This window comes from Fistularia commersonii, chromosome 17, assembly GCF_037954325.1.
Source record: "Fistularia commersonii isolate RoL2024-O1a breed Wild chromosome 17, RoL_Fcom_v1.0, whole genome shotgun sequence".
In the NCBI taxonomy this organism is placed as follows: domain Eukaryota; kingdom Metazoa; phylum Chordata; class Actinopteri; order Syngnathiformes; family Fistulariidae; genus Fistularia; species Fistularia commersonii.
The window spans coordinates 1,589,300-1,614,309 of NC_141300.1; the positions used below are offsets into that span (position 1 = coordinate 1,589,300).

The window sequence follows — 25,010 nt, forward strand, 5'->3', positions numbered from 1 at the left end:
AACACAATCCCCTGGGGACTTATAGTAGCTCCTCTCTCCAGTCTGCTGTAAATTACTTTTTTAAATGTAATAGATGTGTATTTCATTTAGCTAATACATATCATACTTGAATTATTTTAAATATCATTGTATATGTATCAAAACACATTTTAACATCTCGGATGGGGGAAGAACTAAAAAGTCATTGAAATAATCAACACAAAATAAGACAATCCCCGGTGAGCTGTTGTTCCTCCTCTCAACAGCTTCCTATAGTTTAAAAATGTAATATATTTAGTGTATTTATATATTAAGTATATTAAATTCTTATATGTATATGTATATACATATATGACTACATTTTCAACTTTCATTGAATGTGCTCTATATGGTCATAATAATTAATCCTGGCATCCATTTATTTATGATGGGTTGTCAGCATCTTGCTCAACAACACTTCAACACACGTGTGTGAACACATCGGTACTGTGGGGGGTTGTATCCTGGACGGCAGCCATCAATGTCTTGCTCAACCAGATGGAAGCCATGACTTGTACTCAATATAAATCAAAACCTATAAACCCTCAGGACTTCCAGGTGCCTCAGAAAGATAGGAAAAGATTTTCAAAATGCAATATACTTTATTGTTGAGAATTCTCCTTTTCACATCACATTAAAATGATAGTGTGTCTGTTCCAATAATTGCTCTGAATGGACGTCATACTTTGTACATCGGAGTTTTTTTTTGCGAGATCAAACCAAAACCGTGTCGTCATTTCAGTAGTAACATTTTCCCCGGACTTGTGGCACAACTTTGTCATTAATACAAAACAAGGCTGCTTAATTATCCTTTTTACATTATTCCTTTTAGCAAAAAAATAAAATCAACATTCAATAGTACATGCAAACATGGTGTACCTGGAAGTTCTATCAAAAAAGGAAAAAAATAATACATCTGGTAATGATGTAGACAAATATTTCTCCTTAAAAACATGTTTTTAGTCCAAAGTTTGACCTAAATAATTAACGGGATTGTTTGAAAGTTCTGAAAGTTTGTAGGTTGCAATGAGAGGAATAAAGACCTGGAGGCAGCGCTCACAGCAGAGCAGAGGAGGACACCAAAACTGCTGCTCCGCCTGGGAGCTGCTGCAAAACCCATGCAGAGAGTTACAGTTAGATATTAAAAGAGGAGAAACCAACAGTCCAGAGAGGTCAATCTTGAGGGATGTTCAGCGTCAGTAACTGTCAGTAACTGTCCATTCCCCTCAGGTTCTCCCCCCTGTCCCCTGGTTGATTTGCTGCAGCCACTCCCTCAGCATCTGGAAGCTGGGCCTGGCGCCAGTCTCCAGGTTCCAGCACTGTTTCATAATATTGTAGACGACTTCTGGGCAGCCGTCCGGACAGTCCATCTTGTAGCCCTTCTCTACCCGGGGGACCACGTCTTTTAGAGGCTGCAGAATGGGGAAAACAACATTAAAACATTATATTGACACAGAAGCCCGCCTCGGTTGAGCTTAGTTTAGCCGTGCCCTGGGCGTCTCCGCCTTTTAGCACTTTTAGCACGGCCCCCGTTAGCCACGAATTTAAAACATTTCTCTCTGACTTGTCGCGGCATCCTTCTCTCAAGACCCTTGGCTTCCGCCAGTGAAATGTTTCGTCCTCGTCTGTTGTCGGAAGGTTTAAAATAACAAACGCCAAACGGTGTTTTCAGTGTCGGTTTCTGTGTGACACCAGTCGGTGTTACAGTAAAATAATGCCCCCGCTGAACTACAGTTCCACTTCTCCCCGGCCGTTTAAAAATACACTTTTTATGCAGATTTCTATTGCATTCTATTCCAATTTCTTATTTCAGTGTAATATGTATTATACCTGTATCATTTTAAACATTATTGCTGTATTCGTACCAAAAGAAAAACACATGCCCTTTATTGTGCCTAGTATTATGTCCTGACTGAGCGTCCTTTGTCCCAACACCTTGTCAAAGAATCTGGCTTCAGCGCAGAAAGCAGAGGAAGAATCTTATTTTGCAGGGAAACATGTTTCTTTATGGTCCTTGAATGTGTTGACATAATGAATAGGGGCAGAACGAGAGCTAACGGGTGCGATCTTTCAACAAGTGTCTAATGGGACGAGTGTCATCGAAAAACACTTCAATGATAAAATAAATAGAATACGGGAATGAAAATATATTTTTGCCTGAAACCTGTTTGGTGGTTCGATCTCCTCTTCCCTCTCGTTTACACCCTGGTTCCTGATTTCAGATCGTCTGAGAGGTTCTTGTGAAAACGGTGATGACACTTACGATTCTCGGATAAGGCACCCGGCCAAAAGAGTAGATCTCCCAGAGGAGAATGCCATAGCTCCAAACGTCCGACTTGGTGGAAAATTTCTGTGGATTGCATTGAAGCGGAGCCAGATGTCAGAGTTTGTCTCCAAACCAAGAAGTTAAACCCAAGCGCTGTTCTGAAAGTCCACCTTTTCCCTGAGGGCTTCTGGCGAGGTCCACTTCACGGGCAACTTGGCGGTGTCCTGGGTGGACGAGGCCTCCTTGGTCAGGCCAAAGTCACTGACTTTGGCGATGCCGTCCTCCGACACGAGCACGTTCCGGGCCGCTAGGTCTCGATGGACAAAGTTGTTGGCCTCCAAGTAGGCCATGGCCTCGCAGACGTCCCTGCGGCAGAGAGGAGACAGTCGTAGGTTCAACTCCGGCTCCCGGAGGGCGGATCGGCTCGGAAGATTGCAACCAATTCCGCAAAACAAAACTGAATGATTGGATTTCTGTCTTTTTCTTCCGGTGACTCCGCTTAGAAGGTGCACAAAAGCATGCTGATAAATTGGAGGCAGAAATACAATACGGCCCCATGGCTCTTCCGCTATGTACTGCGAACCTACGTACAGCGCAAAATGAAGGAGAGCATCTGCGCCGAGTACAGTCCGTCCCCTGGAGCGGAGGTAGTCCACCAAACAGCCCTGAAACAACAAACCGCCATGTGACAGCGACAGAGATAGCGGCGCCGACGTCCGTGACCGAGCGACCGCTCACCGACCTTGGCCATGTATTCGGTGACAATGAAGAGGCTCCCGTTCTCCTCCACGATCACCCCGAGCAGCTGCACCAGGTTCTCGTGCCGGAGTTGCCTTTGAAGGAACGCACGGCACTTAGCATCACTTTATTTCTGCTTCTGTGGATTTGACACGTCTGCTATTTGGACGCGCTCCGATCGATGGGAAGATTAAACGCACCGCCTTTCATCTCAAACCACAACAACTTCAGGAGTCGGAGGACAAACACTGAGAAGAAGAGCTATTCGAGGACCAAAATTAAGGATATCATGGTGTGCATACTAGTAAATCTATCTTATACTAAGAGAAAACAGGTTACATAGAGACACAAACATTTCACTCTCACATTCTCAATGACTCTATTGAACCTCTTGCGTGTCTGTGGGACAAAGCCTACTCTGTATATTATATGTACGTTTCCGGACTATCAGCTGCTACATTTTCCCACGATTTAAACGACGATGCGGCTAATTGGTGGATTTTTTTTCGAGCTAACGAAACATTTATCCTCTTCAAATCGGACTGATGAAATAAGGATGAAATTCCGAGGCCGCTCAATTCCGGCAGTGATGAAAACGACCTTAATGGTTTTGGCGTGCGGGAGGAAGACCAAGATAGCCATCAGCTGGAGGAGGATTAGAAAATTGTCTTTTATTATTCATCTTTTTTATCAGCTGTGTTACCTGAAAAATAATTTTCAGTATGTATGTGTGGATGTTACCGGTATGGATGTAATTAAAATGTTTGTGTGTAAATATCTCATGTTACACCGTGGACACCTGCTGCTTACAGACAAGTGCGGCCTATATATGTACACATAGATTTATTTCTATATTTTTTAGCCAGTGCGACTTCCATTCAGGTGCGCAAAATAGTCCGGAAAATTCAGGAAAAGAAATCCAGTGCCTCCACTGTGTTTTCTATTAAATTTCTATAAAAAAAGGTGCGTTTGCTGAGTTGTACTTTTGCACCAGATGTGCGAGCTGTGAGGAGGAGAGCGCCGTCGGGCTTACGTCATGACGGAGGCCTCGGCGATGAAGGCCTGAGCCGTGGCGTCGTTTTTGATGCACTTCACCGCCACCTTGGTCCCCCTGTAGTCTCCAACCATCACGTCTGCAAAGACCGGAAGCGGAAACAAGACGTCACTGCGGGTATATATCAACGAGGCCGCGTGGCCTGCGCCGTTTTTTTGCACTCGCAACAAAAACACCGTTCACAGTCGTGATTTAGAGGGGGAAATATGGTGCTGGTATACATTTCCGGTGAAAAACAGTGGTGCTCGAGAAAAGAAAGGAGGACTGCGAGTAGGAAACTACCTCCGAATTCTCCTTTACCGATGACCTGCTGCAGCTTCAGGTCCTTCCTGTTCATGGACCAGCCGCCTGGAGAGGAAACAACACACGCGCCATTTACACGTTGCTGTTTATTTAAGTCTTCCATGCGGCGTTTACGAAAAGCGTGGCCGTACTCCTGGAGAACTCGTCCTGGGCGGCCACCGTCCCCTCCTCCACCTTGGGCTTGATCAGACGGGTGCACAGGCCGTCGGCATCTTTGGTGTAGTGCTGGTGGGGGAGAACCGGAACACGTGCACCCAGTGAGTGGCAAGGAGCCGTGTTATTGCAACAGGTAACGCTTTGCATGGCGCCGCTCAAAGGAAAGGAAAGTGAGTCAGTTTGACAGTAAGAAGCCGCTTTGAGGTTTGAAGGCCCACGCTTCACGCTTCTCTCTTCCTCTTTGACACTTCCTGTTCAGGGTTTGTTCCAGGAACCGTTCGGCGGCGGCAGCAGCACACATCCTCCTTCTTCTCCTCCTCCTCGGAGGGACTTCATGCTAGAATGGACGCGTCCTGACCTTTTGGTCGGCCGTTAAAATAAAGAGCTCCCCGAATGACTCGTAAAGCACAAAGAAACAAACGAGGATGGATTACTGGCGCATCTAGAGATGGGGAAGGGTCGGCGAGAAGTCAGAACGCAGCGACACCGCACTGAGGTTCAACAGGAAGCTACTTGAATGATTGATAACCAGATATGAACCTGAGAGAAGGTCATGGAGAAGTTGTCAGCCTGCGTTCTCCTACTTAAAGCGGGAATTATAACCGGAGATTTTTTTTAAAAAACATCATCAGCCGGTGTGAGATTGAAAGCCTCCGCCCACCTCCACCAGCTGCATGAGGTTCTCAAAGTAGCCCTCCTCATCGATGGTGAGCTTGCCGTTGTGGTAGATGATGCGGTAGTGCTCCACCTTGCCGTCGCAGCTCACGCACAGCGTGTAGTCGCCGGGGAAGTTGGTGCTCTCTCGCACCAGGAAAAGGCCCGTCTCCGGCGGCAGCAGCAGGCACTCCGCCTGTTCCCGCGGGATTTTCCCATGGAACCATCTGGACAAAAAGAGGCCCACATGTCACCGCTCCTGGGAAAGTCCAATGCCAGCGCACGCCGAAGGCGGAACAATCGCAGCTGCCCATCTCTCGAGAGGCGGGGCTTAACCCAGCAGGTCAGCTGTCAATCACCCAACCATTCACGCCTACGGAGTCTTCGTAGCACCAACCGCAGGTTTAGAACTGCGGGAGGAAGATGGAGAACCTGCAGAACCCTCTCAGAGAACCCAGTTCAGTGCATGATTTGAATCTGCCACCTTCAGCTCAGCAATAAATTTTGAAGGAAAAGTAGTTCAGGTCATTTTTCATTTAAAGTTATTTTACGATGAGATACTTTAAGACGCTGCATATTTATACTCAACAAAGCTATATCAGATTTATTCATTTCAATCTCAAATCACAACGATGAGTTAAGTCACATCCAGTCTTGTAAGTGATCTGTTATGAGAATAATAAAAACTATGACTCATTATCGTCTTCATGTTCATAATTATTAGTTATTATTCATTTTTGTCATTATTATTATCATTGATTATTGTTATCACTGTTATTATCAATCAGATTTTATCATTATTGTTCTTTTACTTTTATTACAGTTATTATCAGTGATATTATTATTATTACAAATATTCTTACTATTGTGTTTATTATTGTCACTATTACTATTATTATAATGATCATTATTTGTTCTCTAACGGATATTATTATTCTAATCAGAATTATCGTTGAAAAAAAAGATTATTATCCTTGTTTACATTATTTTTGCTGTTGCAATGATTTTAATATCAGTGATTATCCTGATTGTTCTTATTATTATTATTCTGTCAATGGTTGTCATGCCGGCTGTACCCTCGGGCCGTGCAGGAAACAGGCTCCAAAAAAGCAAACGCACTTATTTTGTGTGTGCGGTTTTTCTAGGTTTGTGCCTCCATCGGGCAATTCCAGGCAGAAATTATGGGATAGAGGATGCTATAAACTGACAACCCGCGCACATGCAAACTCTGTCACACGTGTGTGTGTGTGTGTGTGTGTGTGCGCCTGGTACTCACGGCATCAGGCTGAGCTTCCCTCCAGACTTTACACCTTCCCGTTTCTGCACATAGTTGGCCGGGATTGTTCCTTCAGCACCTGCTGGGTTTTTAGCTTTGTACCAATTGGGATCCTGGAGAAGAAGAAAGAAGCCGAGGCCTGAGTTGAGCCAGGGCATCCCGTCCAGAGGCGGGACCTCGGGCGACGTTACCTTGGTGACCCCGATGATTGTCAGAACGTCTCCTTTGCTGAAGGGCAGGTCCTGCTCGGAGGTGCCCTTGAAGCTGTACCGGGCCACGCACTCGGTGCCCTGAGGCCACGGAGTCTGAGGAAACCACCGGGAGATCCACCGTCAGCAGAGCCCCGGGACCGACCCTTCGCCCAAAGGAGGGGCCTCTCACCTTGAGCTCCGTCATGGTTAGACTGTCTTTTGGTCCTCTAGTTGATTACATCCGAGCCGGTAGGCCGCCAGCGAAGGAACCGGAGCTCGGGATCTCCCCTGAACAGCAACCTCGAGGGCCGTTCCTGGTCCAGAAGGTCCGCCGAGGCTCCTTGAGCCCAATATTCCGGGGCGACGGGCCGAGGAACCCCGGTGAGGCGGAAGCCCGGACCCTCCCGAGCGCTCTCTGCGGTGCGCAACCTCAGGAGGGAGAAGGAAAAGTTGTTTTTTTTTAAGGGGGGTGAGAGGAGGAAGGGGTGCTGATTTACAGCTAACAATTTGGTTATCGTCCAATCCCACGCAAGACGCGTCACATCAGATAGCCTCCAAAAATAGCCCTCTGATTCCGAAAGCAGAACTAACACGTCGACATCTGAAGCCCCGCTTTCACAACCGGTGCCGCTCTTTCCATGATGCGCGCGGCGCTCTGAGCGCAGATCCAGCCCGGACCGCCCTCTCCAAACACGGAGGGGCCGGAGCCGGACCCCGGCGGGGCGTCCCTCCTCCGGCTGGGATTAGGTCACGCTAAACATTCCTCTGCCCCCCCTCCACATCTAACACCCCGCTTCCTGTGCCGGTTCCCACGGAGACGGGAAGGCCTCCGCTGGCTTTTTACTTTTCGACAGAATTTCAAAAATCCCAGCCACAGATATCAGCCAGAAACTCCCGGGGGCCTCCTCGGGTCCACAGAGGAGCAGAGATGACTTTTCTCTCCACGTTGGCCTTCACCGTGGAGATCTGATCCTCGGGACGGTCAAACCCCAAACCTTCCTCCTCATTTCCCTAGCTGACATTTGACTCTTTCCGATGTACCAAAGGTCGAAAGCAAAAATAAAGAGTCCACACACACACACACACAATGCTAATGTGCTCAAATGTTTCCTACCAAGGTGGACCAGGTTTTGGAAATAACGCTTTCAGCCTCTGGTTGGAGTTTGAACCGGCAGGAGATACCTGGACCTCCACCGGGAGCGTCCTGTGGGTTCCCGGTGCTGACACCGATGTCCGAGGCTCGCCAGAGGAGGCTCACACACATGATTTTGGATTTTTATTTTTCACTTGAGGACAGTGAAGGCATCACAGCAGTGTCAGTGTCGCACTGACATTTTCCTCACAGCTCACTGCTTTCAGGAAGCAGACAAGACCGTCATTGTGAGTTGCTGCGAGTGCCACCGAGGCCTAGATCCCCCCCCCCCCCCCCCCCCCCACACACACACACACACACACACACACACACACACACCCTGCCCCCCTCTAAGGTAAGCAACAGGTTTCTCCTCCACCCTCCTCCCCTCTGCAGTCGGACCGTTTCCTTATCATCACACCTTGAAATGTGCAAAAAATAAAACTGCCATCGTGTTGCCAACTGAAGACACGCACATACACACGCTGAACACACACACACCAACGGGGAAATGTCCTCAATCGTGGCTCCTGATACAGGAAACCGGCAAAGGTGAAGACAGGGAGGATCGCATTCTGAGAGTAAATAGAAGTACAGTTGCATCTGGCTGGAGCAAACGGTGGATTCAGGTGTATTCCAGGATTCAGCCGGACGGCAAAGATCGGCAGGAGCGAGACACTACACAGTGAGAACAAGACGGGACAGGAATGTGGAGACAGCCTGAATCCACCGCTCCCTCCCCGAGGCTGGAGCCTGAGCTTCAGGTGAGGAGGGTGAAGAAGGCACGAGGCCTCACAGAAGTAACTCCCCGACACACACTTCTCTGAAGTCCGTCTTCTTGTGAGGTCAGAGCGCATTCTCCCTCCTTCACACTCATTTTCATTACATTTGCCTTCCTCTCAGTCACTTCCTGTTAACCCTTCGCGGGCCGTCATCCTCACTTCCTCCTCTGTAAGCAACCGTTTGGCGCTCAGGTCAAACATCTGCTGTGTTTGGAGCTTCAACGGCTTAGCGCCCTGGGGAGCCACAAACACACACACACACGCGTTGCTGCGAGATCTCCTGGATGCTCCAACAGCAGCTCCAGTGGTGCCTGCATCTTCTCAGCACCATTTAGGTTCAAAGGGAAGATTCAAGGCTCTTCCTGCAGCCAAACACTTACAATTTTGCAGGTATTGTGGGGGGGGGGGGCAGAGGAACTTCCCTCCTGGTGCAGTGCAGCCGTGCACAGCCAACAGTTGGCCTGATTTTCCACTTGCTCCCCTGCTGTTAGTTGGTGGAGCGTCTGGAGAAACGACCCCCTAAACCAGAACCAGCAGGAGATCAAGTGTTCTCAGGAGCTTCTGGTGACCTCAGACCAAAAACACTGGTGGGTTTGTACATTTCAAGGATTCTCTTCCCCACGAGAGATCTGCTGGAGCGCAGCTCCTTCAGCTCCTGGTTCAAAACCTCCACCTTCCGCTGAATCAACCCAAAGCCCCGAGGAGACCATTCTCAGAACCCATAATCAATAATCCCCTCTGAACCGCGGGTTGCCATGGTGACCGATCAGGAAGTGCCGCCTAATCAATAGGTTTATCTCACGGGTCTGCAATCGATATTGATAAGCAGGATCAGCGTGAACCGACACGCGTGGAAACGACTGGATAGAAACTTTCCAAAGCGCCCCAAACTCTTCAAAACTGTCACGGAAACCGAACTTCCGTTGTCGCTCCTCATCTTCACCTTCATCATCATCACCTTCACCTTCAACCCCGCAAACCCGCACCCCGTCCAGCGGACCCCTACCTGGACGCAGCGGGCTCCGGGCGGCGGCAGGTGGGCTTTCCACGGGCGGCTTCCGGGGAGTCGCGGCGAGAGGAAGTGTCGCTTCCACGGGCCGGAAGTGAGCGGAGTCCAGGTGGGCCGGGGGCCTCAGCGGCCCGCCCGCGGCCGCACACCGGCGGGGACCCCCCCTGAAGACATCTCCTGCGTGGGGGGCACACACTCACACACACACGGAGGTGGGGGGCTTCCGGGTGACGTCTCCTCCGCGGCTGGACCGGCCCGGAACGGCGTGCACGGAGAGTCAGGCGGAATCCCGTGTGGGGTGTGGACGCGCGGCTCTGCGTGACGGGACACTCCGGTGCAGCCGGATAACACACTCACACACAAACATACATACATGTATACACACACGCTCAACTTTACTTTGCCCCACCTTGATTCTCAGACGCGCATGCGCAGTGGCGACGCGCAGATGGAAGGGGGGCGTTACCCCCGCGGGGGAAGGTGACGCGGAAAACACGCGGGTTGCTTTTTAAAAGATAAAAGTAAATAACTAATAACAAGCCCCAGCCGCGGGCGGACTTCCGCCCGGTGAGTTGCGGAACTTCCGGAAACCGTGGTGAGAGAAACACACGCACATTCCGGATCAACCGTGAGAACCATCGATTATCAGTATTTGAGAACATAACGATAATCCTCGTTTCTTCCCTCTGGCGTGAATGACGTCATGGCCGTTGGACTCCGATATCCACGCAGATGGTGGGCTGGATCTTCTCGCTCCGCCTGGAGGGGCGGAGATGATGAAGGACTGAGAACACTGCGTTCATGGTGAAGGCTTTTACTGTCTTATCTCCTGTCTCTCTCTCACACGCACGCTTCACATTCATAACCGGAGGACACTTCGCGGGCTTTCCTGGAGGGGGGGGGGGGGTTGTGGCGGCCCCTGGTGGCCGCAGAGCCCTGCTCGGTGATGCCTGTCTCCGGTCTGGACAGATGTGAGAACATCAGGCCGGTGGAATGTTGGAACCAGGACAGAACTGCACTTGTCTTCACAAAACAAACTGTGTGTGAACTCTGCTCGCGGCTGTGCCACGGAAACCCTCGGAACGCGAGCACGCTAAACCACGGGCAAGATCTGCAGAGATTTCACTTCCTGACTACATCTCTTCCAACATCCGTAGACACAACCATCAGGTGGCTCAGAGTTCACGCACACATACACACACACGCCTGGAACTGACAGGACCTCCAAAACAACCCGCTGACCTGGACATCTCATGTGAACACGCTCAACACCATGGACCTGCTCACACACACTTCTGCTGCTGGTGGTGAAGAACATCTACTCCATGAACCTGAGCAGGAGGTGGAGAAGAATCCTGCTGAGCTGCGGGCCTTCACACCTTCAGTGTAAAGGCCCGCAGCTCCGTAACAGCGGATTTTCAGGCCACGCTGTGTATTTTCTCTATCTTTACAAGCCCCTGCTGGTTTTGATTCACTGTATTTATTTGAAATCTTCCAGAAATAAGACCGTTCTGTCCAAACTGCGTCACGGAGTGACGGGTCTGAGTGGCAGGATTCTCCCTGGCAGTTCTACGACGGTCCTTGAGCTGACATAATTAAGCTTGAAAGAAAACAACACTTCTCCTTCAAACAGCCACCATGAAGCATGGAAGCCAGAGGTCTCACGTGCTGCCACCTTGTAAAAAAACAACCCCAAAAAAAAAAAAAAAGCCCTTTTCGTCACAGTCTGAGCCCTGGTTCAGACGGGATACGGACAGGTTTACCGGGCTGTCGCCGTGCTGACAGGGGGTGGATGGGGCTGGTGTTCGGAGTCTTTCTGGTAGCTGCCCCCTCCGAACACCGCCTCGTGCTCAAAACATAGCGTTGCGACTACATTGGCGATTTAGAAAAGACACGTCATAACAATTAAACGTGAGACGACGGCACCTAGGCGCTGGAACCAAACAGCGGAATGAATCACTGACCGCTGGGTGTCTAGATCCCGTTCTCTCGCTCGGGGTCGAGCTGATGTTCATGCGGTTCGTCCCAGACACACTTGAGCTTATGTACGTTTTGGTATCACGTAGGAAACCAAATTAAAAATGTCTGCTTCAACCGGATGTAAGGTTTGCCACACTGAGTTGTCTGAAGTCACCTGTAAAATGCTTTCTTGTCCTTTGGGAACGCTCGCAACAAAAGACGAGGGATTTCACATGGAGAGGAGTGGAAAGTCAACGTTAGTACAGCGGAGGCTCTGATGTTAGAAGGGGGGCCGGGAGGGGGGGGGGGGGTGTCTCCCTGACGCTCGCCGTCACTGCGCCGAGTGCAGGGGAATGACAAACTTGCACCCGAACGGAGAATGGTACTTGATACCCGCCTCCTGGAACACTTGGCGGGGGATGCCGATGTCGCACAGATAGACCCTGCCGGCGCCCTCGGCCAGGGGCAGCGGCAGGCAGAGTGAGAGGGACCACTTGGCCTCCACTGCCTGCCCCTGGCCGCCGACTGGGGGGTCGATGCTCAGCACCGGGGCGCGATTCTGGTTGGCCCAGTCGGCGGCGGCCCGGTACCAGGGCTGATCCATCAGGAAGGTGTTCTCGTGGCAGTCCAGGCAGTTGATGATGAGGTCCACCGGAGTGTCCGGAAGGTCTGCCAGGTCAAAGAGGGACACGGCCTTTCAGGACTTGCGAACTGTGTCTCCGTGCCTGAATCAAGGATGGGAACTGGCTCACCTTTGATACCGGACACCTGCTTGCCGCCGGTCTTGTTGAAGAGTGCGAGTTCGCCGGTGACCGAGTCCAGCATCTTGACGAAATTGGGCAGGAACAAGATGACCTCCACCTCGTGGTTGGCCAGGTGACGGCCGCAGCTGATGCCCTGGGCCCCCTGGACATGGGGGCCGCACAGTAGGGCCACCGTGGGCCGCTGGTGCAGGTTCTTCGGCGTGAAACTGGAATCAGAAAAAAAAAAAGTTTTAATTTCAATGTCTCTGCGGGATAACCACACGATCCCGGCGCAGGCTAAACTCCCGGCATTGACAAACCGTTTGCGAGGCGGACGAACCATGAGATTTTCCACCCTTTCAGAGTCTCCACGTCACACAGCCAGCCAAAAGTCAACTTCTGTATCCTTGGCTATAAAGTTGTGGGTGACGGTCACGGAAATTTCAAGTGTTTCTCCCTTTAGCAGCATTTATTTTCCCTCATGGTTTTGCACACACGGCTCCCATCTTAAATAAACTCTCCCCCTGCATTCCTGCAAAACCCGACCGTCGCCCACAAGCTAGCCTCGTTACAAGGATTCGAGTGGCTGGCGTCAGTGCATTCCTCCGTGTCACCCCCGACATAAAAAAAAAAAAAAAAAACCCCGGCGGCACGCCGAGTCTGTGTTGCTAAATTTGATTGATGCTGGACAGCAGCGTCCTTGAGGTTTTTGGCGGAGCAGGGCGATTAAAGGGTCGGAGTGAGCCGGACCACGGGGAACCGCACCGCTGTTTACCTTCTGCCTGTAACCCCGCGCTTACCGGTTGGGCCCCCCCAGCAGCGTCAGCGCCATCTGGCTGGCACACACTCCCGTCATCTCCAGTCGCCGCTCCAAAGAGAGGCCATGGCGCTCGGCTGCGGACAGCAGGCGCTTGTGTAGATCGTAAGATATACTGGGTACAACCAGTCCGGAATCTGCACGCAACCAAGTGTGATCATGTTAGTGGGTACTAGAGGAACATTGGCATAGTCTTGGAAGAGAAGAAATACTCGCCAGTGCAGTATTCTTTGGTCCCCGGCTGAGGCACGGTGATCTGTCTGTACACGATGGGTTTGCCCTCCAGGATGTTTTCATCGTGGCGGTACCGCGAGGGCGTCTGCTCCTGTGGCGTGCCCCGCGACCTGGCGCCGCCGCGCCGCTCCGAAATGTCGATCTCCGAGAAGACCGCGGCCTTGTCGAAGAGGGCCAGGTTCCCCTCGAAGTCAAAGTCCGTGTCCAAGCCATCGTCTACACCATCCCCGAAACACTCGTCGTCCCTGTGCTTCATCTGGCTGCCATTTTTCACCCCATTCTTTTTGGGTGTGACTTGGTTCACGCCTCGACTACTCGAGGACCCTGACAAGGAAAATACACATTGTCAACATCTTTTTCCACACAGGTCAAGAAAATTACTTTCCCATCAAACTCACAGGAGTTGTGTCTCCGACGGAAGCCTTTGGGCTGCCCGGGGATCTCCAGATGACGGTCCCCGTAGCTTTTGGAGCAGTGCTGCGGTGAGTTGACCTTCTCCACAGACCTGGGGTCACCCTTGGGGACGGCGACTGGAGCACTGCTGACCTTTGTAAATGACGACGAGCCACTACGAGCGTTTCCATTTTTAATATCTAAAATCTTCAGTTCTTTTATATCAATGGCACTGCAGGAAACAAAGATGAGACAATCAATCTCCGCCTGGTGGCCAGGAAAATGTGAACCCATGCAGGAGGGAAAATAAGTCCAACTGTTGGGTTGAGTTGACATTTCAGGTTCTCTCTGAACGCCGTGGTTCTTTCAAAAGGGCTTTCAGGGCCAGGCAATTACAATACGGTAAAGCACAATTATATTGGACAGCAAGTGTTTATCGCCATTTGTAGTCTGGTGACGTGTTTATGTGTGCAAGGAAGCTCTTATATTGCTGTCTCCAGTGCAGCCAGATAGAAGGGAAAAAAAAAAGACAGTAAATACTAAGTATATTATTGGAATAATTCAATATTTCAGGATGGGCAAGTTGAAGTTAATACTGTAAATGTAAAACAGTTGTGTTCACAGCATGTGCAAGCTGACACACTGCAGACTGACATCTTAAAGTTGAGCGCATCTTGAGAGTGCAAACACACAAAGTGCAGTCTCTCTCTCTCTCTCTCTCACTCACTCAAACACACACACATCCACACATCCACACACACACACACGGACGGACGGACGGACGGACACAAACACGCGCGAAAACACACTCTTTTAAATGAAAGTGCATAGAACCTTAATGCAAATTTGTGAAATAATGCTGAGTATTTTCTATACCACCACCATGAAGGTGCTTGCTACCCCAATGGAGACAAAGCCTAAGCTGCAGGTTGTACCTGAAAGTGACCTCTGGAACGGGACACTTGACCCCGTTGTGGAAGGGCTGCCTCAGGGAGATGGTCTGGCTGGACTGGTCCACGGAAGACACCTCTCCCTGGTACACTCCCAGCGTGGGGCCGCAATTTATCGACACCAAACTGCCCAACCAATCCGCAGCCATGTCTGCCTGACATTTAAAAACACCGGTTTATGAATCGGCAGGGATAAAAACACAACGTTACAGTCTCGACCGCTGAATTATACCAAAAATGGGCGCTTGTAGACAAAAGATTAAACGCATTAATAAGAATTAGGCGATGTTCGTGGACGACAAGCTGGCTAGCATTAGCCTCGGGTAGCTTTCTAGCACAGAGACAGCCTTCCGCCATAAACACATTATTTATGAATAACTACCTGGCGTTCAAATGTTAAGCCTTGCTTGGATTAACGCAAAATGCCCACAAAACGTGAAGGCTGTAAAGTTACGTGACGAATGGGAAAGTTACAGTTCGCTCAAACTGATAGCGTCATTAGCTTCTTGTACGTTCAAGCGCTGCTGTTGCTAGCGTACGGGAGAACTACTTCCTGCTTCCGGAAAACCCCTTTCAAAATAAGAGCACACGGTCTTATCGCGAAGCGTGTAAACAATCAACACTTCAGCGGTTCATTCATTATGTTTGTTTTAAATGCTGTTTTCTTCTTAAATAAAGTATCGAGGTAACTCGAGGGATAAAGTGAATGTGCGAGCTGCTGGTGCTTTTCTGTCTGACTTTTGCAGTATTTCACACCGAACTGCAAATGACTATTCTTACCCACTGATCACATGACTCCCATTTCAAACGTGTAATGATAATAATAATAATAATAATATAATTGTATATCATTGTTGTTGTTATGACAGCAACAATAACAATAATATGGCACAGTTGCAAATCTAGAAGATTCCTCTCACAGTAGGCCTTCCTGTGTGTAGTCTCCATGTCTGCATGTGAACCCTGTGTCTCCATGGGGTTCCTCCCAGAGTTCAAAAACTTTTAGGACGTTAATTGTCCCTACATTGTCCAGATGTGTGAATGAAGGAGTGAATGGGCGTATGTTCCCCATCCTCTCCTCTTCCCCTCCATCTATAAGCCTCCTCTCAGGTCTTCCTCCACACCTCCTGCCTGGAAAACTCCAACCTCAGCATTTGCTCTACCCAGATCTTCACCATCCTTCTTCTGTCCATGCCTAAACCTTCTCAGTGTGACTTTATCTTCAGAACATCTAATACGTGACGTCCCTCTGATGGACTCCTTTCTGATCCTCTCCATCCTCCTCACTAGCAAGGAGGAACATCAACATCTTCACCCCTACTCCCTCCAGATCTACCTCCTGTCTTCACCTTAATGTCTCAAAACCAGACAACATGGCTGCTCTAATAATAAAATTAAAATTAAATGTGTAGTAACTGATAAAAATTATTGAGATGAGTGATAATCTAAAATTAGTCAACTGCCATCTGCTCACCCCCAAAGTAGGATAATATGACATGGACACACCTAGGAAACAGTGTATGTATGTGTGTGTGTGTGTGTGTGTGTGTGTGTGTGTGTGTGCGTGTGCGTGTGTGTGGCACAACATTGGCAAGCCTCCTCCGGGGCGGGTTCAGACCGGTCATTGACCTTCTGGCGGGCGGTGGAAACATCACGACACGTGTTCTATGAATAGTCCTTGGACTCACGATGCCACCTTAGTGCGAACACCATCCCTGATGAGGAGACCCGGAATCCCGCCTCTCCCCTGGAAAGGGCCTCTGTGTCTTGGGTTCGTATGCTCCCGTCCGGAGGACTGAGAGGGCTGCTCTTCTTCTGGGATTCACCATGTGGGACGGCAGGTCTCTTCTGAGGACACAGGTATGACGATATTTTCCTCTCTCACGTCAGACGTGCTTTTACTCCCGTGGTTTCCTTCTCCAGTCGTCCGCGTGGTGCTCCGCCGGCATGTCCGCCACAGGCGCCGGGTCAGTTCCTCCCTCAAAAAGGACATTGTTTATTTGATGATGTTGGAGAGATTGTGGAGTAGAAGATCTCTGCTTATATTCCTCCTCAGCTCGAGCGGAATTAGGCAGAGCGACCCGGGTTCGAGGAGGTGGCGGTCCCTGTCCCGCCTGAGCCCCGAGGGAGCGTCACCGTTCTCGCTGTGGCGCGACAGAAGCTTCAGGCCAGCGGAGCTGTTGGACTGGCTGGACAATGCTCATGAGGGTCTGGACGAGCAGCTGGACTTCCTGAGGTCGAGAGACGTGCAGACGAGCTACATGACGGCCGCGGAGACGTTTGACTCGAGACATGAGGTTGGAGATTGAACACAACTATTTGAGCTTTACACTCCTTCCAGTAGATGCATAGGATCAGAAGGTGTTTTTTGGAAGAAGGAGCTTCTTCTAAATGTCAATGTTCTGCTGCAGCAGGCCGAGGCCAGGATGGCTTTTGGGCTGGAGAACACCTGGCTGCATCCCAGCCTGTTCAGTGACAGGTAACATCACCACAGGAGAGAAAATCTAATTTCATGTAGGAACGACTGAAATGTCTCCTGTGTGTGTGTGTGTGTGTTTGTGTGTGTGGGCAAGGCTGACACAGCTGGAGGAGGACCTGCTGCAAATGATGTCTTCTGCAGCTGGAGGAGGAGGTCGCCGTCAGCCACGCCCCGGTGGAGCTCCATCGGGGAATCCGGGCGACGAAGAGATTGGTTCACCTGGATCGTATCGGTGCTCTAGATCTTCAGCGGTTCTTCTCGGTCCTCGTCCAGGAGTTGACCCGGATTCGTCCACCGTGCTGAAGGTGGACGACACTTTATCTGACAAAGAGTGCCTGATCCAGGTACCGTATGTCCTCAGCTGACACGCCGAGGTCAAAGGTCAGAGGTTCACTCACGTGCGCCTCATTCCAGAAGAAGTCAGATCTCCAGCAGCAGCAGCAGCTGGAGAACGACCAGCCAGACTCGAGGAGCTCTGAAACTGGGGAGTTTCACCACAGCGCCACCCTGATGGAGGATGCAATGAAGGCCCTCAGGAAGGTCAGCTCTTAAGCTGGAGGTCCAGGGGTCAATGTCTGACTTCTCAGCTCCGCTCTATCTTCACGGCAGGAGAACGAGAAGCTCGCATGTGAGCTTGAAGTGACAAAGAGGAGCCTGGAGGTTTGCCAGAGCCAGCTGCAGGAGGTGACGTCAGGAGAGGCGGCCATGAGTAGACGGGTGACCGACCTGGAGGCAGAACGCTCTCAGCTGATCAGAGAGAGACGGGAACTCCTGGATAAAGTGACAGGATGTGGACAGGAGGAGCTGACAGAGTTGAGGGACAAATACAAGGAGCTCAGGTGAGACGGTGGAGACACACCGACACCCTCTGCATTCTGGTACAGGAACCCCAAGGTCCACACCAAAGGCCTCGCCGTGTTTCTCCAGGGAGTCGTGGGAAAGCGCAGAGCTAGAGAGGCAGGAGCTGCAGGACCGGTGTCTGCGCCTGGAGGCCGAGGTCCTGGAGAAGAACGAGAGACTGCAGCTGGAGGAGGAGAACCACCGGAGACTGGACTCTGCCAGAGTCCAGAACATCCGAGAGCTGAGAGCCGTGGCTTCACACTGGACCGAGAAATGGAAGGAGGCGGCGTTGACCCTGCGGTCCACGCAGGAGGAGCTGCGGGCGCTCCGGATGAAGAACATCGACAAAGATACCGTAAGTGGTCAGGAGGATCCCGAGATCCCGCTCAGGCTCCAGCTGGAGGCCTGCAGGCAGCGGCCGCAGCTGCAGAGGAGCCGCGGCCAGGTGTCACCACAGGAACAAAGAGACGGCGAAGCGGATCGGCCGGCACCGTGCGAGCCGAGACCCTGCGAGGACCTGCGGGCCCGGGACCAGGAGATACCCACTGCGTGAGCGGGCATTCTTTTTGGGTGAAAACACGTGACCTCTGCCTTCATCTCACCACATGTTTGCTCTCCAGCCCCGGTACTTCACCACTGCCCACCCACGGCCGCCACAACCAAAACCACCAGGTAACAAGAAGGTCCCCACTTTGATTCCTGCAGGGTTCCTCCCCACATGCAGGAGCGTCATGGAGACCGATGAGAGCCCAGACCGCAGGAGGAGCAGCGCAAATCATGAACGAATGTGTGTGTGTTTCTGTTGTTGCTCAGGGCAGCGTGGAGAGGAGGAGCTGGAAGCAGAGCGCTGGCCTGATGCCTCTCTACGAGGAGGACGAAGACAACGACCCCACAGACAGAGAGGAGGAGGAGATGAAAGGAATGACGATAAATACTAATGGGGACGTGTAGTTAGATATATGTGAGGCTGAGTTACTAAAGCCCTGTAAGCGTGTACGTGTTTGTGTGTGTATGTGAGTGTGTGTGTGTGTGTGTGTGTGTGTGTCCATATGTCCTGATAAACACATGAACATAAAGCCTCTTACACCATCATCCTGCCTCTGACGGCGGGACGACCCGTCAATTATGGGAAAGGAAAAAGCATCTGATGCAAATTAATGTCATTAATACACACATTCACACACACACACACACACACACACACGTCAGTTGAGTGTGTGTTCAGACAGCAGTAATCAAGCAGAGTTCAGCCATAATCTCACACAAAACCATTTTTTTTTACTGTGAAAATAATCGGATGAAAGAACGGACGTCATTTGCGTCCATGGAATGCAAGGGGGTGGAGCTTCTTTACAGCAACAGTTACTCATATAGATATAATGTACATGTAGTATAATATACATATAATAACTGGTTCAGAGGCGTTGAAGCCTCTCACCTCGGAGTTGTAACCATCTAAGGCTTGCTTTGGAGGCCTCCAGGGCCGCCACAAAATTTGAGAAAAAAGTCCCCCTCAATATGATTATAGGAAAACTATTATTACTATTACTACTATTGCCATAGACTCTTAAAATAGAAAAGCTCACGTCGATTATTATGACAAATTATAATATCAACCTTCCCGCTCTCTCTGTGGGGATGAGACCCCTTTTTGTATTTATAATTTACTACTATTATTATTTATTCTATTATTGACAGGATTTTTTAAATTTGTGGCAGTGGATGTATATTTTATTTTACATTTTTTGGTAATTCTAGTCATACCTTGATTTAGGAGTTTAATACTTCTGTGAAAATGAACTGAAATGATATTAATCCCAGTTTTGCTCCATGTTTTTGAAGAAGAAAATGTACTTTAAACATTACAAATAATGTATAATAAAAGAGAACATATAGAAATTAAGTTGTTTTATTTCATGAATTTAGCTTGAAGATGGGACACTTTTCATTTCTCTACAATGTTATGCTAAATCTACTTTGTGTCTAAACCCCATTTATGGATGGAGTGAAGCCGCTCCTCTTTTCGTAACCATCGAACCGACCCCAAGCGATGCCTCATCCGTCCACGTTACCGCCGTCCGCCGCGCCGAATCCCCGTAAACGCCTCCTGCCTTCTCACAGAGGATGCTCTCTGTCACCGTATCTCACCCACGACAACTTCTCCATGTCTTCGTGGACGATTCCACAACACGCACACCTCACTTGTCGTTTTCCGCGATTCTCTCTGGGCTAGCTGGTGGCGGCAGCGGCGTGTCTTTAAATGCCACTTCACGGCCAGCGGCGTGCTTGTCGGTGTCAAACGAAGCTAAACATCCACTGACTAGCAGCTCAGATCTGGGAGAACTCCCGAGCTGATGCAGTGGAAAGCAAAGGTTCCGGTGTACTTGTAATTCTATAAGCGTGTAAATGTCATATGTTAAAGCCGTCGCCAAAAACAAGGCTATTTGGCTATTTTCAAAATGAGGGTCCTCAAGGCGGCATGGGAGTTTGCTCAACCAGTCTACATGTGTTTTGTGGACCTGGAGAAGGCATTTGACTGTGTCCCAGGGGAAGTCCTTTTAGGGGTCCTCCGGGAGTATGGGGTCCCCGTAGTATGGGCCGTTCGCTCCCTGTATGATCGGTGTCGCAGCATGGTCCACATTACCGCTTGTAAGTTGGACCCCTTTCCAATGAGAGTTGGACCCTGCCAGGGCTGCCCTTTGTCACCCATTCTGTTCATAACTTTTATGGACATAATTTCTGGCGCTGCCGGGGCGTTTAGGGGATCCGGTTTGGTGGCCGTAGGATGGACTCCCTGCTTTTTGCAGATGAAGTGGTTCTGTTGGTTTCATCGGTCCATTATCTCCAGCTCTCACTGCAGCGGTTCGCAGTCGAGTGTGAAGCGGCTGGGATGAGGATCGGCAACTCCAGATCCAAGACCACAATGTTCAACCGGAAACGGGTCGGGGAAGAAGTCCTGCTGCAAGTGGAGGAGCTCAAGTATCTCTGGGTCTTGTTCACGAGTGACGGGAGGATGGAGCGGGAGATGTGGACGAATGGATCGGTGCGGCGTCTGCAGCGATGGCGACTCTGTTTCGGTCAGTCGTGGTCTATTTACCAGTGGATCTTTGTTCCCACCCTCAACTACGGTCACGAGCTGTGGGTCATGCCCAAAAGAACCCGATTGCAGATACAAGCTGCCAAAATTAGGATCATCCGGGAGGAGCTCGGAGTAGAGCCGCCGCTCCTCCCATTAGAGAGGAGCCAGACGAGGTGGCTGGTGCATCTGGTTAGGATGCCTTCTGGACGCCTTTTGGAGTTCTGCTTTTGGAGTTCTGAGTGGAGGACACTCACCACCCAGGACCCTCCCGACCCCCCAACCCGGGAGGGTTGTTCCTGACCAAGCCGGTGGATGTCTGCAGTAAGAGGTCGTAAAGAAATCCGAGCCACTTGGCTTTTGGACGAACTTTAATAAACCCTTCCAGGGGACCGGTCTCCTCACGTTGGACCAATGTTGTTGCAGCTTCAGAGCCGGCAGGTAGATTTCATACCATTTTGGTCTCGCCGTCTTCTGAACAATCAGCCCAACCTGGTCCTTCCTCCCGTCCAGATAAGGCAAAGCCGACCCCGGCACGGGGGCGGGGCTTACGGCTGCACGGTGTGCCAGCGCGTCTGCTCCCCCTGCTGCCCGCACATGTCCCTCCAGTGAGCGCGCCCGGCGTCCGCGGCCTCGGTGCCGATGAGCACCCGCCCCAGGACCTGCCCACCAGACGGCGCCTGCATCTGGAAGACACCAGAGAGAGGGTTTCGCTGCAAATGCATCAGTCCTCCGTTTTAAACGCCCCAATCGGTCGAGGCGGCGGACATCACCCCACCTGCGAGAGGATGAACTCCATCGTGAGGGGCAGCTGGCTGATGTCCCCCGGCGGGAGGTCAAACAGGAAGGAGGCGTTCCATACCGTGAAGGTGGCCCCTTTGGTCTCCCTGCTGCTGATCAGCGCCCCCTGGTGGCGGAGGTTGACTGCCACCCGGTAATCTGCGGCCCAAGACAGCGAATGCAAAGGAAGCCTTAACGTCATCCCAAGGGTGACTGTCATGGCACCATTCCTCGTCGCCAGGGGCAACAGAGGACGTGGCCCTTTTTTTAGAGATGTTCGTTTTTATTTCAATTTTTTTTTTTCAGCGCAATTATCGCAAAGTCCACATTTGCAGGGAGACGAATTGAGATTTTTTTATTTGGCCCTGGCATCCCTTCCAAAATAATCCCAGAATAAAACTGTCACGGTCGGGGGTTTGAGAGGCACGGTGGAGGAGCTAATGGCGGCGTGGAAAATAATGCTCGGCCACCGCAGACAAAGATTAGACGGGTCAGATGGGAGACGCTCAGAGTAGATTGGAACATTTCTGAGGATTGCGCATGGCCAAGGATTAAACCACAATGTCATTAAAAAACAAGGATGATCTCCGCCGGCGGCCGTGTACGACATCTTCTAATCCCCCAAACATTAAAAGCAAACATAGGGCATTGTTTCCCCCCGGGGAGCGTGAAGGTCGGCGCCGGCGCCACCGCTTACATCACCACCAGATGGACAGCGGGGGGAAGAGCAGATACCTGGAGGGGCCGAGCCGTGGGCGGGGCTGTCCAGGTTGTCGGCCCGCAGGACGGTGACCTTGATCTGGTGCAGCAGAGCCTGGTACTGCAGCAGGATGAAGATCTGCGGGGGGCAGCTGAGACCCTGGAGCAGATGAGCGTCCTGGGGATCACACACACACACACACACACACACACACACACACACACACACACACAAACACACACCTACTGTCTTCTGGACTTCAGCGACCACCCATCCTGCTCTCCCGGATGGACAACCCACCAGATGTTTTCAGGAGACTGCTACCTTGCTAATCCTGGCGGCGTTGGCATGGAGCTCCCTCTTGAAGTGGAAGATGTGCCCTGAGCCCCAGTCGCGTCCCCCGCACTCCAGCTCCAGCCCCCCCAGCCAGGCGGCCCCCGGCCCGCCGGGGTCCCGCTCGTAGAAGTCCACCCTGAAGGTGCATCGGTGGAGCTCCTCCGCTGAGCTCACGTCTAGGAGCAGCAGCCGGCCACGAGCTCCGGGCCCCGCGACGGCCCTTCTGGGGGCCGGGTGGAGGGGGGGGAGGCTTCCCAGCAGGTACACCTCTTCCAATGGGCGCGGTGCCCCCGTCAGGCCGAAGACGGTCACCCCAAGGGTCTGGCGCTCCGGGGAGAAGGTCATGGTGAAGTGCATGCAGGGCGCTGGCGATGGCGAGGAGGCGGAGCTGTATTTGAGTGGCAGCAGGGGGATGGCGCAGCCAGGCCCTGGGGCCGCCGGCCCCCCGCCGTCCCGCTCGCCCCCGCTCACCGTGCAGCGCCTCTGCAGGGCCCGGGACAGGATTCCCGGCTTGGGGAAGCTGCGCACGGCATCGATGGGCCGGTAGAGCGGCGGCGTGCTGAGACGTCGCATAGAGAAGTAGGACAAGGGCCGGGCCGGGCCCTCGGACCCCTTAAAAAACCCCGACGGGGAGCCTTCCCTCTCCGACGGGGCCGGGCTGCTGAAGGTTGACGGGAACTCCAGGACGTCCCCGTCCAGCGTCTCGTAATCCTGGCCGGAAGGAGGAGGATCGGCGCCGGAGGTAACGGGGTTGGCGGGAGGCGGCGGCGTGGTGCCGGCCTTGTCTTTGGTGGCGTCAGCCGGGCTCTGCCTCCAGCACAGGAAACACCCCAGGAGCAAACACAGGCAGAACACGATCAGCCCCACCAGGAGGAGCGCCTGCAGGTGAACTGAGCAGAAGAACGGATGCCGTCAGACGAGAAGATCCAGCCACTCACCCGGGAAGACGGACGCTTACCCTCCAGCTGCTTGGTGAAGAGCACCTGGACCAGCAGCCAGAAGAAGAGCACCACCATGATGCCCTCAATCATCCCCTTGCAGCAGAAGAGCAGCACGGACTGCCAGAGTGGCTGGCCGGGGTATTCTTCATCGTGGTACGGCATGGTGCCCCGACCTGCAGCCTAAGCCACGAATAATCCCGGATGTTCTGCGACCGTGGCTCTCCGTCCTGGACTTATCTCCGCCGCTCCGGGAGGTCCACCGCAGACATTCTCTTGAGGAACACCGAGGCGCTACGACACGGGCTCCCGTCCCTCCATCCTGGAGCTGCGGGTCCCGCCGGAAGAACCGGGATCTTGGTTCCTGCTCAGATGCCCCCCTGGAGTGGTCTCCTCTCCTACAGATGTGCAGAGTTCCTCCGCTGGCGGGCGGGGCAGGGGGCGGAGCCTCCCCGCCGCTAATGCCTCTGGCTGTGGGATCTTCCCTCTACAGCGCTCCAGATGCAAATCCAGCTGTGTCCTCGGGGCAGGGAGTCCCGGTGGTAAATCCCACCGCCCTCCAGTCGGGCTCTCCATCAGACCTCCAAGGATTAACCCCGTTCTCCCTCGAGCTCCGTCCACAATGTGTTCCCGGGGAACATTTGAAGGTGCCCCCGTCATTTCCTCTCACCTTGGAGGCGAGTGCGGTTGAAGGAACATCTGAAATGTGAGGGTCACTGACCCCCGCCCGGGCCTGCACAGCAGACGGAGGGAACATCGCCCCCTGCTGGCCACAGGTGGAAACACAGGATCCATGATGTTATCCAGTTCAAGACCTTCTGGTCTGCAGAGATGCACGGCGAGGTCCCAGGCGGACATTCACGGAAACAAGGGTGGTTTGGCGCTGGAAAGTTTATCTTTGTGTTCCTCCTTCTCCAACAAATGAACCCTCGCGTCACCTGCCTCCATCTACCCATCTTCTCTCACACCAGCTAACCTCCTGTCTTCCTTCCCTCCATCCATAGACCTCCTGTCTGGTCTTCCTCTCGACCTCCAACCCCAGCATCCTTCAATCCAGATCTTCTCCATCCCTCCTCTGTCCAGGTCCAAACCATCTCAGTGTGAATTGATCTCCAGAACATCTACCATGTGGTGTCCTTCTGATGGACTCATTCCTGATCCCTCCATACTCCTCACTCCCCAAGAG

General features: G+C 51.8%; 4 protein-coding genes across 10 annotated transcripts; 1 reads left to right on the forward strand and 3 right to left on the reverse strand.

The window, feature by feature from the left end:
* Positions 1–600: 600 nt before the first annotated feature.
* LOC147224662 (tyrosine-protein kinase CSK-like) lies at positions 601–9,978 on the reverse strand. Its single transcript, XM_086163595.1, has 13 exons — positions 9,577–9,978; positions 6,847–7,085; positions 6,657–6,770; positions 6,466–6,578; positions 5,197–5,416; positions 4,511–4,604; positions 4,359–4,424; positions 4,056–4,155; positions 3,027–3,117; positions 2,876–2,949; positions 2,455–2,650; positions 2,282–2,368; positions 601–1,430 (listed from the first exon to the last, which is right to left on the reverse strand). Exons 2-13 carry the CDS (start codon positions 6,859–6,861, stop codon positions 1,245–1,247), a joined length of 1,356 nt encoding a protein of 451 aa, XP_086019721.1. The 5' UTR covers positions 6,862–7,085; positions 9,577–9,978; the 3' UTR covers positions 601–1,244.
* A 399-nt stretch (positions 9,979–10,377) lies between these two features.
* On the reverse strand, positions 10,378–15,235 carry edc3 (enhancer of mRNA decapping 3 homolog (S. cerevisiae)). Of its 2 annotated transcripts, XM_086163593.1 has the most exons (7): positions 15,058–15,235; positions 14,661–14,830; positions 13,731–13,957; positions 13,315–13,656; positions 13,082–13,235; positions 12,291–12,508; positions 10,378–12,207 (listed from the first exon to the last, which is right to left on the reverse strand). In XM_086163593.1, the coding sequence occupies exons 2-7, from the start codon at positions 14,822–14,824 to the stop codon at positions 11,870–11,872; spliced, it is 1,443 nt and encodes a 480-aa protein (XP_086019719.1). In that variant the 5' UTR covers positions 14,825–14,830; positions 15,058–15,235; the 3' UTR covers positions 10,378–11,869. The 2 variants fall into 2 exon arrangements, with proteins under 2 accessions (XP_086019719.1, XP_086019720.1); XM_086163594.1 differs by having other exon boundaries at positions 14,661–15,235.
* A 1,119-nt stretch (positions 15,236–16,354) lies between these two features.
* Positions 16,355–19,893, forward strand: LOC147224664 (uncharacterized). 6 transcript variants are annotated; one of them, XM_086163632.1, is made up of 10 exons: positions 16,355–16,535; positions 16,599–16,642; positions 16,732–16,972; positions 17,087–17,154; positions 17,249–17,498; positions 17,569–17,694; positions 17,764–17,993; positions 18,082–18,543; positions 18,615–18,666; positions 18,808–19,893. In XM_086163632.1, exons 1-10 carry the CDS (start codon positions 16,503–16,505, stop codon positions 18,943–18,945), a joined length of 1,644 nt encoding a protein of 547 aa, XP_086019758.1. In that variant the 5' UTR covers positions 16,355–16,502; the 3' UTR covers positions 18,946–19,893. The 6 variants fall into 6 exon arrangements, with proteins under 6 accessions (XP_086019758.1, XP_086019761.1, XP_086019759.1 ...); XM_086163635.1 differs by having other exon boundaries at positions 18,813–19,893; XM_086163633.1 differs by having other exon boundaries at positions 17,572–17,694.
* A 43-nt stretch (positions 19,894–19,936) lies between these two features.
* LOC147224665 (uncharacterized) lies at positions 19,937–24,211 on the reverse strand. The gene is made up of 5 exons (XM_086163638.1): positions 23,845–24,211; positions 22,875–23,776; positions 22,586–22,727; positions 21,849–22,009; positions 19,937–21,756 (listed from the first exon to the last, which is right to left on the reverse strand). The coding sequence occupies exons 1-5, from the start codon at positions 23,987–23,989 to the stop codon at positions 21,619–21,621; spliced, it is 1,488 nt and encodes a 495-aa protein (XP_086019764.1). The 5' UTR covers positions 23,990–24,211; the 3' UTR covers positions 19,937–21,618.
* Between the last annotated feature and the right edge of the window lie 799 nt (positions 24,212–25,010).

Bases quoted from the DNA above. Each gene is read 5' to 3' on its own strand.
- LOC147224662 (XM_086163595.1), bottom strand. The intron at 2,950-3,026 runs GTCGGTGAGCGG...TTGTTGTTTCAG, and splicing joins TCACCGAATACATGGCCAAG to GGCTGTTTGGTGGACTACCT. The intron at 2,651-2,875 runs GTACGTAGGTTC...TCTCTGCCGCAG, and splicing joins GCTCTCCTTCATTTTGCGCT to GGACGTCTGCGAGGCCATGG.
- edc3 (XM_086163593.1), bottom strand. From the start codon at position 14,824: ATGGCTGCGGATTGGTTGGGCAGTTTGGTGTCGATAAATTGCGGCCCC. The intron at 13,657-13,730 runs GTGAGTTTGATG...TTTCCTTGTCAG, and splicing joins CCGTCGGAGACACAACTCCT to GGTCCTCGAGTAGTCGAGGC. The intron at 12,208-12,290 runs GTGAGCCAGTTC...TTGACCTGGCAG, and splicing joins GCAGGTGTCCGGTATCAAAG to ACCTTCCGGACACTCCGGTG.
- LOC147224664 (XM_086163632.1), top strand. From the start codon at position 16,503: ATGTGGGACGGCAGGTCTCTTCTGAGGACACAG. The intron at 16,536-16,598 runs GTATGACGATAT...TTCCTTCTCCAG, and splicing joins GGTCTCTTCTGAGGACACAG to TCGTCCGCGTGGTGCTCCGC. The intron at 17,695-17,763 runs GTCAGCTCTTAA...TCTTCACGGCAG, and splicing joins CAATGAAGGCCCTCAGGAAG to GAGAACGAGAAGCTCGCATG.
- LOC147224665 (XM_086163638.1), bottom strand. From the start codon at position 23,989: ATGCCGTACCACGATGAAGAATACCCCGGCCAGCCACTCTGGCAGTCC. The intron at 23,777-23,844 runs GTAAGCGTCCGT...TCTTCTGCTCAG, and splicing joins CTTCACCAAGCAGCTGGAGG to TTCACCTGCAGGCGCTCCTC. The intron at 22,010-22,585 runs GTATCTGCTCTT...CTTGGGCCGCAG, and splicing joins CCACGGCTCGGCCCCTCCAG to ATTACCGGGTGGCAGTCAAC.